Genomic DNA, 13393 nt, shown 5'->3' on the forward strand with positions numbered 1-13393 from the left:
GAAGGTAACCATGAGGAGGAGCTATGACTGAGGATGACTACTGAGAGCAAGGACAACTATGGATGTGATGAGGCAAAGTATGAGAATGACCAACGTTCAGGACAAGGATGACCAAGTTTCTTTAGGCGTAAACAGCTCTTTGACAGAAAATATAACTAAAATAAAAACTCAGCATTAGAATCAGCTTCACAAACGTAAACCAGAGCTGAAACTAACCCGTGGAACTCCAACTACTATAAAATGTATTTTTCCAACAATGGGACTGCAGCTTCTCCAGAATCAGCTTTCCTATGCAGCTTCTACTTGCTCAATGTCAGAAACACGGTTGGATTTAGTGCTTCAGTCACAGGGCTTAAATATAATTCTTTCTACATATGACCCTAGTAATAGGCAAACATCATTTTCTAAAATAGAGACTTTACATAAACCCGGGGGAATCTTTGGACACATTCAAACTCTTATAACTGTAGCCAAGAGATTTATTTTACAAGCTGCGTTTTGAATTAAAAGGAGTTTTCTGCTCCCTGAAATAAAAAAATGTTTCCACATTGCGGTAATTCTGTTTGCTCAGTACAAATCTGATCTCAAACCAGGAGACATGAAGTCACCAGGGGGATAATAAAAAAAAAAAAAAAAAAAAGCCCTAAAAGAAAATAAAACTTCTTGTCATACAATGCGGAACGACTATAAATTACATGCGCCGCACAAATGTGATTAAATGCAGCTGCAAACACAGGAACGGGTGGTGTGATGAGAGCAGCAGAGCTGTGAGCTTGTTGGGCGTCATTAATATTCTGCAGCTTGGCTCATAGGAGCCGTCAATATTTACCGTCTGCTCGTTCTTTTAATTGTTGCACAAATAGACAACGGGGGTCAAACCGCACTATTTGGAGGAGGCGTCTCGTGTCTGCATACCATTAAAAACTAAAGAGAGTGATTAAATGTGTCTGCGCGCAACTATGTCTCATCTGAATGTGTCCATAAGGGGAGAAAAAAAAAAAAAAAAAAAAGGAGAAGTTGTGTGAAAATATTTCAGCGATATGGCCTGACCCATACGGGACAAAGAGACAAGCGAAGGAATGTGATTTATGGAGCCTGACTTATCTAATCAGAGGATGTTTATAGATGGATAGATTTTTATGAACTGACCTGTAATCTGGGATTTTCTCAGCCAGGCCAAAGTCTCCCACCACGGCGGAGCACACGCCGCCCTCCAAGCGCACCAGGCAGTTCTGCACACAGAGGTCAGAGGTCACAAACACAGGTCGCCATCTAATCTTTCACATTCAACACACAGAAAGCACGACCACATCTGTAGAGACGCAAGACGACGCAGTCAATGGTATTAGGTGTCAGACCTATAAATGTAATGCAGTGTAATTTACTGGGATTTTATGTGACAGGCAAACACAAAGCAGGGCATCGTTGGGGAAACAATAAAAGATGTCGTTTTTCATTATTTATTGCACACAAAAATATTTTCAAGTGTGTGGTGCATTTATATTTATCCTCATCTACACTGATAATGCTAAAAAAAAATAAAAAAAACCCACGTCATCCTAAGAAAGTAAATAGAGTCACACCAAAGAGTATTTAGCACATTTCAAGCACAAAGTGCCTTGCATCAATAAAAACATTTCCAAATATACACCTGGAAGATGCACACACACACAAACATTTTTCAAAAAAACAACATAGTAATACAAAATTTCTTACAAAAAAAGATCAGCATACATTTTAAAACTGTAGGCATAGGGGGGGAAAAAAAAAAAAAGATTTTTAACCCACTTAAGCAACAGGGAGTGAAATCTATTTAATCGAACAAACTGGCAGCGTCCCCCGATTTGGAGCAAGTATTGTCACCTAAAGATCTAAGTTGCCATGTAGGGGAATGCCAAACACCTCTTATATACACTGAGGTGGAACATGGGGGTGGCAGTAAGATGATGTGGGGAAGCTTTTCTTCAGCAGGGACAGGGAAACAGGTTAGAGTTGATGGGAAAAGTGAGCTAAAACCGTGACAGTGGACAGGTCAACCACTCTAAATATACAGCATGTTCATGAATGGACCAATCCAAGCACAAACATAAATTGGTTTAAAATTTTTTTTTAAAAACGTGTTCTTTAATGAACGATGGCCAAAGATTACTCTCTAGATGTGAAAAGATGCAAGAGACATACCCTGAAACACTTAGAGCCGTTACTGCAACAAAATGTGCATCTACAAAGTAATCACTCAGGCCATGAGATCTGGATCATGACAGAAAGAATGAGCTTTTATGCAATTAGCTGAAATGAGCTCTTGCATTGGATGGCCGGGCTCAGCCTTGAAGTAGTACGGCGCTGCGACATCCGGAGGGAGCTTGAAGTAGAGCCGGTGCTCCTTGGCGTCCAAAAGGACTCAGTTAAGGCACCTGATTAGGATGCATCCTGAGCGCCTCCCTTTGGAGGGTCTCTAGGTAGATCTCACCAGGAGGAGATGCCGAGGCAGAACCACATTACACTGGAGGACTCTGTTTACACCTCCTGGTCACTGAGGGATCAACCAGAATAAGATAGAGAAAAGAGGAGGATGTCTGGGTTTCCCTCCTGGAATGGCTGCCACACATTTTCATTTTTAAAAAGATTACCATTTGACGTCTACTATATGTTCATGGCCTAGCGTGTGTTGGTCTACCAAATAAAATCCCAACAAAATAAAAACACTATTGAAGGTCTGTGCTTGTCTGTGAAAGTTCAAAGGATAGATAACTTTGCAGGGTATCCGGCCGACTATCGTTAAAGCCCAAACAACGTTGCCTACAGTGACTGGAGTGTTTGAGATTATGCCATAAACCTCTCTGCCATACATATTAAGCCATATTTTCATACATGCACATGTGCACCTGTGGCATGCTGCATGCATCAACCATAACACATGCATTCCAACCTTTGTGTTGATGCTAACCTTAGAGGTGAGGTCCCTGTGGAAGACGCCCTTGCTGTGCAGGTACTTCAGACCGCGGGCGATGTCCAGAGCCAGGCTGAGCCGCACGGTCCATGACAGGTACACGTCGCTGCTCAACAGCTGCTCCAGGTTACCGCCGTTGATGTACTGGGCCACCACAGAAAAAAGATGCAACGACAACAAACGGGTTCATTTTGGATGCAGCAAGTGTAGCCGGCAGATTTTAGCACCCTTCCTCTGGACCTTCAATGTGAACAGTCCCTGCATTACCCCTACTAAGAGAAAGTGGGACTCCTGGTGAAAAACTATCACTTCGGTCTATTAAAAAATTACCCGTTAGTGTCAACTTATTTTAGACTCAATTTAATTTTTTTTTTTTATTATTTCTGGACAAGTTTGAATTACCTTGAATTCTGATGGTAACTAATCAGAGGTTATAACAACTTAAACTAGATGTCTGCAGTAAACTAAACTCCAAAAAAGGTTATAAAATCTAATTTATTGAATATTAAAAAAAAAACTCTCCCCAGATACAGAATTAGGAAATTAGTTTCTGAAATAAACTGAATCACAAGGTTTCTTGAATTTCCCCTTTTCCAGTCAACTTGACTTAAAGTGTTTAACTCACCAACCAAAAAAAAAAAAAGGAACTAAACCTCAGGCCTCCGCTCCAAAACGCGCACAGAAACACGTAAACCGTGCACACACGAGCGAGGGAGGTGTGACTGCACCAGATCTCATTTTTATTTCTCATGTTTTCCTATTCGCTGCCGGTAACCGTGGCAGCAGCTGGTCAACTGATTGGACGTCAACAGGTGAGACAACCTGCCTGACCTCTGCGTGTTTATTCAGGTGATCCTGCTCTCCTTGGGCTGACAGCCACAGATGCTCCGTGTTTACTAGTCAGTAGGTCCAGTCCAAAAGAGACAAAGCTGCCGGTTTTAAACATTTTAACTTCTTTAGCAAAAATCAGACCCAGAAAAGGATTTTCAGAAAGCAAACAAAATATTTTTGCATGCCATCTGTGCAACATTTTACTTTTTATCATCATTTGAGATGATAAAAGAACAAAGAACAAAGTTAAACAATTTTTCTTCAGATAAAAGGCTTTTTGGTTTAAAAGGTCAAGCCAAAAGGAGGCTGCTACGACATGTGGAGGGAACTATAAGCAGCCATGGTTTAAGCCGGAGTGACTGATGCGACCGTCTGCCTGTTTCATGGTCAAACTGAACCTCTGCTCTCACTGGTGGCTTTGGTGCATGAGCAGGTATTAGATCCTCACGGCACGAGAACCGTAATTAAAAAATGCCACAGCTTCAAAGACCTTCCATAAAAATATTGCAAAAATATTTTTATTGAAGAAGCAAACGCACATTTATTGTGATTCTTTGTTAATTTCATTAAAATATTGATCGTTTTCAGGTAAAACTGATTAAAGTATTCTATTAAAATAATATAGATCTGAAAATGCACAAATGTCTGATAAAAATAAAGGCATATGGTTTCCTATTGTATGCCTTTTTCTTCAGATTTATCGTTTTCTACTTTTGTCAGATCATAAACCTTCTGGCTGTGCAACAAGAACTAGATGTGGGTCACTCTTTTTTCAGATATCTTTGCTGCCCAAGTCTGCTTTAGTAAAAATTCAACAAATGGTCATGGTCCTAATTTACTGTTAAACCACAGTAAAAGCAAAAAATGTCGTTCATAAAAGATGACCCACTTTGGGTTGTACCCAAAATTCCAGACTTGAAGATTTTACTGCCTGGCTGGATTTGTATTGTTCTTGAACCGCAGTCAGGCGCTGCACTCTGGACCCCCCTGGCTTAAAGTCACACTCTTTCCAAACAAACCCACCTGTTTAACGTTAAGAATCTAATTCCAGACTGCATAGAAACCCTGAGATATGGGACAGACTTCATTCTGGGTTTCCTTCATTTTAAAATTCCTCTGAACCAGTGGGTTTAGGCTCAGGGACCTAAATTACTCTGTTGCTTTAAATACATCATAGATTTGGGTAAAGTAGGCCAGTAAGGTAGTTCTGATCTCTACATCTAGCTAAAGGCTTCCCTGCATACTTTAAACTGGGTGTGTTTCATTTCACACCAGCAATCAGGACCCAGAATCTTTCTGAACATCCTGCCAATAATCTGCTGCCACCTCTAAAATACACCAAGCACCCTCCTTACTGGTGTTCTGGCAGGAAAAAAAAAAAAAATCAATGAGAGCCTTAAAGTTTTGGTGCACACTTCAGACTGAAGGCAAAAAAAAGCAACATTGTAATGCCTTCCTGCCTGAGGACAATAAACGCATTAGCCAGGTGATGTGGGGAGAGATTTGTATCCTTTGCAGCTACAATTGGGCACAAACTGATAACTTTCCTCTTAATCTCTTCCGTAATGCCTCCCCTTATAATGCATTTTCCATTCATGCTGGAGTGAATGTGCAGCTCGCTGCTGCTAACAGGAAGCAGAGTGATGCAACCGATGAGACGTGTCTGATTTCATCCCCGCCGTCAGAACCTCACCTCTGTGAGAGCGTGCAGCTGTCCCTCGTGGACACACACTCCTATAAACCTGCAGGAAGACGAGGAAAGCAGTCAAAGCCAAACCAGTTCTGAGAATAAAAAACAGACATTTACAGGCATCTCTAATCAGTCGTTTTGCAGACTGACAATCATTATTGGACTTACCTGAGTATGTTGGGGTGCGATAGTCTGTTCATGAGCTGGACCTCCCTGAGCATGTTGGCTCGGTTGCTGGCCATGATGTTCATCTTCAGAGCCATCACCTGACCCGTTACGCGGTGCTGCACCTGGGTTAACAGTAGAAAGACGTGGCGGTTTAATGCTCAGCAACAATCGGTTGAAAATCACAATGAAAAAAAAAAGGTAAATCCAGCTGCTGTCTTATACTGAAGGTCTGAGGAACCCACTATCCGCTGGAGGAAACTCAGGTGAAATCATTGAGTAAAAGACACAAAACCAAAAAGTGCATCAAGCTCATCCATGATGAGACACTGTGCTGCTCGACTTCTGGAGACGGGCCATGAGACGTTAGCTGGTCGGCTGCATCATCAGCTGCACTTTCTGGCCAAACCTGCTGTCATGGCAATGGCGCCGTCTGGTACGGTAACGATGGAGACGCGGCATGCTTCCTCCCCCCCTCCCTCCCTCCAGGAAACGCATTTGCTTGGCATGTAGTTTGACTTCTAAAGAAATTTATGCGCGGAGGAGATGACAGCTGATCTGTTTGGCACAGTTTGCAGAGAGAAGTAGTCAGACGGTGTTTTTTTTTTTTTTTTTTTTACCCTGCGAGGAGGAAATCCTCGATCCGTCAACAGAAAGCATAACAGAGACAAATGCGTCGAAGGTAGAATTTCCTCTTTTGAGGCATTTTTCCATTTGTTACTCGTGAAAAAGTTTTTCTATTAACTAAAACAAAAGAGAAACAGAGAAAGAAAAGTTCAGAACGACGTTCGGAGCGAGCAGGCACCAACTGAGGGAGAGGGCTGACGGTGCAGATGGTTTGAAAGATGGGTGAAAAGAATAACCCAACACTCCAGCTGGTTATGCAGAACCATCTGGGTCTTCATAAGGGGGAGGTTATAGGGACAGGCGACTGGCTGAACCATCTCTCTGTAACTGAGCGCCATACTAGTAGAAACAACTTTTGATTTTCAGTGATTAAAACCACATCTCTGCAAAAATTACCCAAAAATCAGAGGGAGGCACAGAAGAATCAGGTGAAGCTGATTCTTCTGTGCTCCTACACCTTAAGAAAAATATAGATTGCTAACCTTTACACCTTGCAGTGCTAGGAACCTGCGACTGCCTGGACACAGTTAAGGACAAGTTAAACAATTATAATTTATTTTTAAAGGCCCAAAAGGTAAGGCAGTCGAGGCGGCCACTGAGATTTTGCTTTGGGAAACAATACAGTGGGTCTGGCTGCCATGCAGTGTTGGTGGCACATTTGTTTTTTTTGTTGTTTTTTTAAAAAGAGGGGAAAAAATCCAATCGTTCTCCAGCTGCATGACTGACTTCATTGGATTTATGACGGCACGCTGCACCTGGTTTAAGCAGCCAGCTGGACAGGCCACAGCAATTCTCACTCATCCTTGCATCTCAAGAGCCTCTTTAAAGAGGTTTACATACGATGACTGTCATTTCGGCCCTTTTCCACTTTAACACCTTTGCAGTTTTGGTTGCTTTGTATCAGATTTGTTCGTGGATATGAAATGCAGCCACCTGTCACGGTGCATTTCCTACCGACTGTAACAATTTGTACCACCTTGGGGATGATCTGTACCTTCTTTGACAGCCAATGATGTAAAATTATTTTCTCTGACTGGCTTTAGAAATGGAATGTGGTTCAAAAAGGGCAAAATCTTTATGTTGTACCCATTGGCTAAAGTCTTTTAAATTAGATGCCCCAGAAAGTCCAGGAGTAACAAGTTTTCTCTGGCTGTATGGAGCATAGAGCAGCGCCCCTCCCCCACGTGTTGATGTGTACTTCTGGCTAAATGAAAGCTACTAAAAAAGGAGTTTTTCCTTTGCTTTTAGGAAAGAATAAAGGACTGCCAATCGTATTAAAGGCAACACTGTTTTTAGTTGCCAAACCTCGGCCAGTATGTCCGTTACGTAGCCAATTACAGGCAAGTATCGACAGCCCGAATAGCTAACTAGCTAATATCCATCTGTTACCCTCGTGTTACGCCGTAGAGTAAAAAATATATTGTACTGTGCATTTAAGACGTTTTTATTTCCAATACCGCTTCTAAATTTGTGGCGTTTTGCAACTGTAAATAATAAATTGGTAATTATAGCTAATAATATGCAAGAGCCGTAATGTTGCTTTAATATTTTTAGATGAAAACAATTAGATTGTGTTTTATATTCCATTTCTATGATGTGCTGTAATATAATATAGCAAACTAGGTCTGGACGAGTAAACTCTCTGTACAATAACCTTGAGCAAAAAAAGCAAAGTTTACAGTAAAGAAAATGTGACTTTTGTTGATGCAATAAACATTTACATTTCTGGTTTGTTCAGGGGTGTCATAATTTGTCAAATTTCATAACTAATAGGTCCAAACAGGCTCAGAACTACAATAGATGGGAACATGGTGCATTGTACAGAAGATATCCAATTATAACAATTTTTCTAAATAAAAAAAAAAATACTCAAATGACACCTAAATAAACTCAAACAATGGATCAAGTACACTGGTACAAAATTGTTTAGTGGTATGAAATGGAAACTGGATAAATCATTAGATCCAGAGTGTCTGAAGTTTTCTCTAGTAACGACCGTTTCTGTTTTGCTGGCTCTTGCAGCCGACATGTTTGGACACTTGAAGGGATTTCCACACACCGTCGGACCCGGGCAGGTGACAACATTTAGGTCACATTTCCACACCATAACGACTCTTGCAGACATCCATAAATAATAAAAAAAATTTAACAACGCGGTCTTGAAATCTTTCCGCCTTCAGCTCACTGTGCAGTCACACCTCAACTAATTCAACCCCGATGACTGACATGATGACCGCAGAGGTCACGGACCCACATGTGACCCCCCCTCCTCCAGCAGCAGCTCTGAGGATGTAAACAGTCTCGCAAGAAGATAAATACCCTGGAGTCCAAGGATCCTTTCTAGGTCAGAGGTTAAATGTCTTCAAGGAGCCCAATAACGTTCTGCTCACTGCATTATTACAGTTCAAACAAACCTAAAAGTAAATGAACATTCATGCCAGTATGGGGATACTTAAAAAAAAAAATAAAAGAGGCATGTAGACATCAGCCAGTCCTATTGTAATGTTACGTTGGTTTGCTAAACAGGAGAACATCCTGATGCCTATAAACTGTTGTTTACATGTGCAATCAGCTGTGACCCCAGTGCTCGACGGTATACCAGATTTCCTCCATGCTAATAATAAAGCCAAAGGGGCACAGCAGGGTTTCAGATAGCGCCTTCATTAGTGAGGGAAGAGTGTGTAATGAAGGAGCGGCGTTTGAGGAGGAGGAGGGTCAAGGTGCAGAGTCTCCGAGTCGTCACAGTTGCCTGGACCGGAGCAGAGCGCTGGATCAGTGTGTGGAGAGGGAGGGGAAAATAAGACGCCACAAAGGCTGTTGGGCTGCAGACGAAAGCAGCGACTAATGCCGCTTTCGGACTAGGGTGTGTGTACGTGCACACACACACACACACACACACACACACACACACACACACACACCTTAGTCTGTACAATAAGAAGAAGACTTGTTCCGTGAAGGAGTCCTAATCTCTGCCATCCTAACTATTTCCTTCACACGATCGCAGCCTTCAACCTGTGTCAAACTGTGAGACGTGCATGAATGCACATATGCAAACCAAACTTGTGAGCAATTGTTGCTTCCTTTTCAAAGAGGAAAAGGACTCAGGAGCAGAAAACCTGCAGCGTGGAGCCAGCGTTGCACTAATCTCAGCCTCTGCACAGCACTTGCTGAATGACTCAGACTTGCAGGGAGGTTGGCAAGACTCTCGTGCCGATAAGCAGTGGACTTTCTATGAAGGAAGTCGCGCAAAAGTATTCAAACTTTCTCACCTTCACATGAAAAGCACCAACTTCAGGGTTTTGTTTTGGGGGATTTGATGCAACACACTAACAAAGAAAGTAGTGCATAATGAAGCGTGCGTAGTGTAGTTTTGAAGTTATTTAAGTAGCAATAGCGATAACAGGTCAAAGCAAAAATGTTAGATGGTATTGTGTAGCACTCTTTAAAATCGCAGGGCAACACGGAGACAAACAACCATTCTCGCACACAATCACACCTAAGGAGAATTTAGAAAGGCCAATTAACCTAACAGTCATGTTTTTGGACTGTGAGAGGAAGCCGGAGTACCAAGAGAGAACCCACGCATGCACAGGGAGAACATGCAAACTCCATGAAGAAAGACCCAGGGTTGGACTCAAACCCAGGACCTTCTTGCTGCAAGGCAAAAGTGCTACCCACTGCACCACTTTGCAGCCCCCCCCCCCCAATTTTCTTGATTCTATTCAATATTTTCTTACAACCTCTGCGTGCTTCACAAATAAATAAAATCACCGTTTGTACCAAGATAAAATACACCCATGTTGACCATCTACTCTGGCTACAATATATTGTATTACCAAACAAATATTTCTTCACACAGTCATAGAAAGGTCCTGGACAAAAATGGGTTGAATACAAATACGTGTCACAGTTGTCAGGCTGTTGATGGTAAAAGAGCTTTAACATCACGTATCATTTTGATTTCACTTTGTGTTGGTCCATCACGCGGGTATTCAACACGTCCCTGGTCCAACACGCCTGAATCAAATGGCTGAATTAGCTCCTCAGTCTGCAGTCAGGTTCTCCAGAGTCCTGCTGATGAGCTGATTATTTGACTTAAGTGTGCTGAGCCCCCCGAGGACTGAAGTTGAAGACCCCTGATCTAATCACATAAGTCTCATTAACACCCAAAAACACAGAAGGTGCTGTACGCAGAGCTGCCCAGCTGCAACTAAGTCACATTTGCACACTACTCCCTGCACGCCTCTGCCTTCACGGCTACTTGTAGAAATACTTACATACTTAACTTTAGTCCGGGGATTAGCAGCCCGCCACAGAGTGACTCACGCTGCAGACTGGTTGCATTGTGCACAACGCGTGCCACATGCTGATGCAGCAGTACGGGCTGCAGCCTCATTCGACCCGTTTTGTCAGACCGATTTTAGCCTGCAAACAAACAAGCTCTCGCTTGTCATCTTTATAGTCTGACTCAACATGGAGGTCAGACTGACTCGGAGGACTTTCGCAGAATTAAGCCTTTTAGACAGCAAAACAAAAACATTTCTCCCACACGTCTCATCCTGAGCACTTTAATGGTCACGTCCACTGACTCGCCTTTGGAATGCCTTCATTAGGAACATCCCACAATGTACAGTAATTGCCCACACACACACACACATACACACACACACACACACACACACCAAAGCTCTCCATCAAAACATGCTCATCCTTGCAAAGTGCTGCGGTAGCAGAGGAAAGGTCACGGGCATCTCTTCATCGCCTCACAACCAACGTGTGCATCAGCCAGCGGCCCCGTGAGAGCTTTGGGTCGGGGGGAGATTCTGCCGTCAGCAAGCCGTGGGGTCTCACACCTCAGCTGGAAATATTTTAAGTTATTTCAGATGTACTCATCTGCATTCACGGCAACATTTCACATTACCACAGTCTAGGTTGCCACAAAACAAAAATGTTATACCATACTAAGAAAATATTCTATATAATTTGATACATTTTCTTAAAGGGACAGGGTTATTTCTGGTTAGGAGCTGAAAATATTATTACAATATGGCAAATTGACTGACTTCCTTTATTATTAGGGAAAAACCAATAAGTAAGGGAAAACTCAGCCCTTGATTAGAGAAATGTGGTTTCAATCTCACTTCCTTTTCTAGCAAAACAGGCAAAATAACAACAATAGTGTTAATGTCCTTTATGGAGTGTTAACAAGAATCTGGTCCATACGAATATATTCAGCAGCAGCCCTTCATAATGTAGCCAAGCAGTTTCTCTATATGTATACATGAAATGTCCCAACACGATACGGGGGGGGGGGAGAAAGTTATGTTCACAGAACTGCTGACCTTATGAACAAAACCGATCTGAAGCCAAGAGAAGGCTGCAGAACAAGGATGTTCACAAGTGAAAGAGGGATGCATTAATGCTTTCAGAGACATGTGATTTTAATGGTTTTTTTGATACACAGTAATAAAAGGCTTTTTTATGAGCTAATGAGCATCTTCCTGTGAAGGGCTCTCATTTCTGGTGAACTGGAAGCTGTTAATAAATTTGAAACCACTTTGGTCATTTGATAATTTCAGCAATCTATCTTTTCTTTGTACAGCTCTTTCCACGTTTACAATAATGACCAACGTGATTAACAAAATGAATGTATATCAAGAAAGACACAGGGGGATTAAAAGAAACATAGCAGGTTGAAAACAAATTATATGAAACAAAAATAGATAAAACCAGATATGCCACCACAGCTTTAAGTATAAAAAGCCTGCCTGAAAACATTTAAAAGGATTTAAAAAGGCCAAGTGTAGTTCTACATAGAAAATCTTGTAAAATCTGACTTCAGAGGCAAGGTGTGGACACAGAAAAAGCTTAGTCTCCCCAGGGTTTGTACTTTGTAGAACCTGGTGCAAATAGAAATGCTCAACAAAAAAGGGAGGGCGGCGGTGGGGAAGGCTGTCAAGAGCTTTAAAAACAAATACAAGTTTAAAAATCTATTCTAAAATAGACTGAAACACACCTGTTTTAGTTTCACTACATTGGCTTCCTGTCTGAGTACGAGTCAAAAGGCAAGCTGCTGGGTTCTGAATACGTTGGAGGAAACGATGACTGGGGGACACTGAAAAAGTCACTTCTGGAGATTATAGAAGCATGAACAGCCAGCTCCAGGAAAAGGCCGGACCTTAGAGAAGGCATAGACAATAAAATCCAGACCAAAATACAGAGGAGATTTGTTGTCAAATCTTAAATCCTTGTCCATTATGACATCTGCGTTTGGGGAACGGCTGCTGAAGAATTTATGGCAGCTTTGTTGCCGTATGTCATTCATTTCATAACAGAAAATAAAATCAAATCTGGTTTAGCCACCGTTTGACTGCAGCGAGGCACGTTGTGGATTACTGCATCCTGGCTTTAGTGGGAAATAAATCTGCATTGCAACTGAATTTGACATTGCTCTGGCCATGATGGCCAGTGACAAGGACAAAAAAAAAAAAAAGCAGAGGGCCTTAAATAAACCTTGTGGCAACCCACGCAAAAGAGGAACAGCAGAGGAGGAGAAGCCACTGAGCATGAGAAAAGGTTCTGTTAATCTGGTAAAATGTGAACCACTTCAAAACTGTGGCACAGATACCAACATGGCCATGTTGAGACAACAGGACGGGGTTGTCCACAGCACCAAAGGTCGCTCTAAGGTCCAGAAGCATCAACGTTATTAGAGTCAACTAACAGGAGACATCACAAACTTTTAACTAAAGAAGATTCAGTCCTGCGCGTGGATCTAAAGCCTGATGGGAAATTTTCTAAAACTGCATCATCTTCCAAAAATTGTTGAATTTGCATAAACATTTTTTTCTAAAACTTTGGATAGAAAGAAGATTACAAATGGGTCTTAAATTAAAAACCTATAAAGTGACTGCTTCAATATTATAGTGAATGATCTTTAGGTCAATTGCTTAATTTAAATTTGGAAAAATTGCAATTATTATATTATATTAAATATATATATATATATATATATATATATATATATATATATATATATATAGATATATATATATATATAGATATATATATATATATATATATATATATATCTATATATATATATATATATATATATATATATATAT

General features: G+C 41.4%; 1 protein-coding gene across 2 annotated transcripts in view; it reads right to left on the bottom strand.

Moving 5' to 3' along the window:
• tesk1 (testis associated actin remodelling kinase 1) overlaps positions 1-13393 on the bottom strand; it is a 42979-nt gene that overhangs the window by 13943 nt on the left and 15643 nt on the right. For both annotated transcript variants that reach the window (XM_012853964.3, XM_036146338.1), the window contains exons 3-6: positions 5640-5761; positions 5475-5523; positions 2948-3094; positions 1150-1232 (exon numbers count right to left, since the gene is read on the bottom strand). In XM_012853964.3, coding sequence (XP_012709418.2) covers positions 1150-1232; positions 2948-3094; positions 5475-5523; positions 5640-5761 — 401 coding nt within the window. The remainder of the gene's footprint in view (positions 1-1149; positions 1233-2947; positions 3095-5474; positions 5524-5639; positions 5762-13393) is intronic.

This window comes from Fundulus heteroclitus, chromosome 14 (genome assembly GCF_011125445.2).
Source record: "Fundulus heteroclitus isolate FHET01 chromosome 14, MU-UCD_Fhet_4.1, whole genome shotgun sequence".
Lineage (NCBI taxonomy): Eukaryota > Metazoa > Chordata > Actinopteri > Cyprinodontiformes > Fundulidae > Fundulus > Fundulus heteroclitus.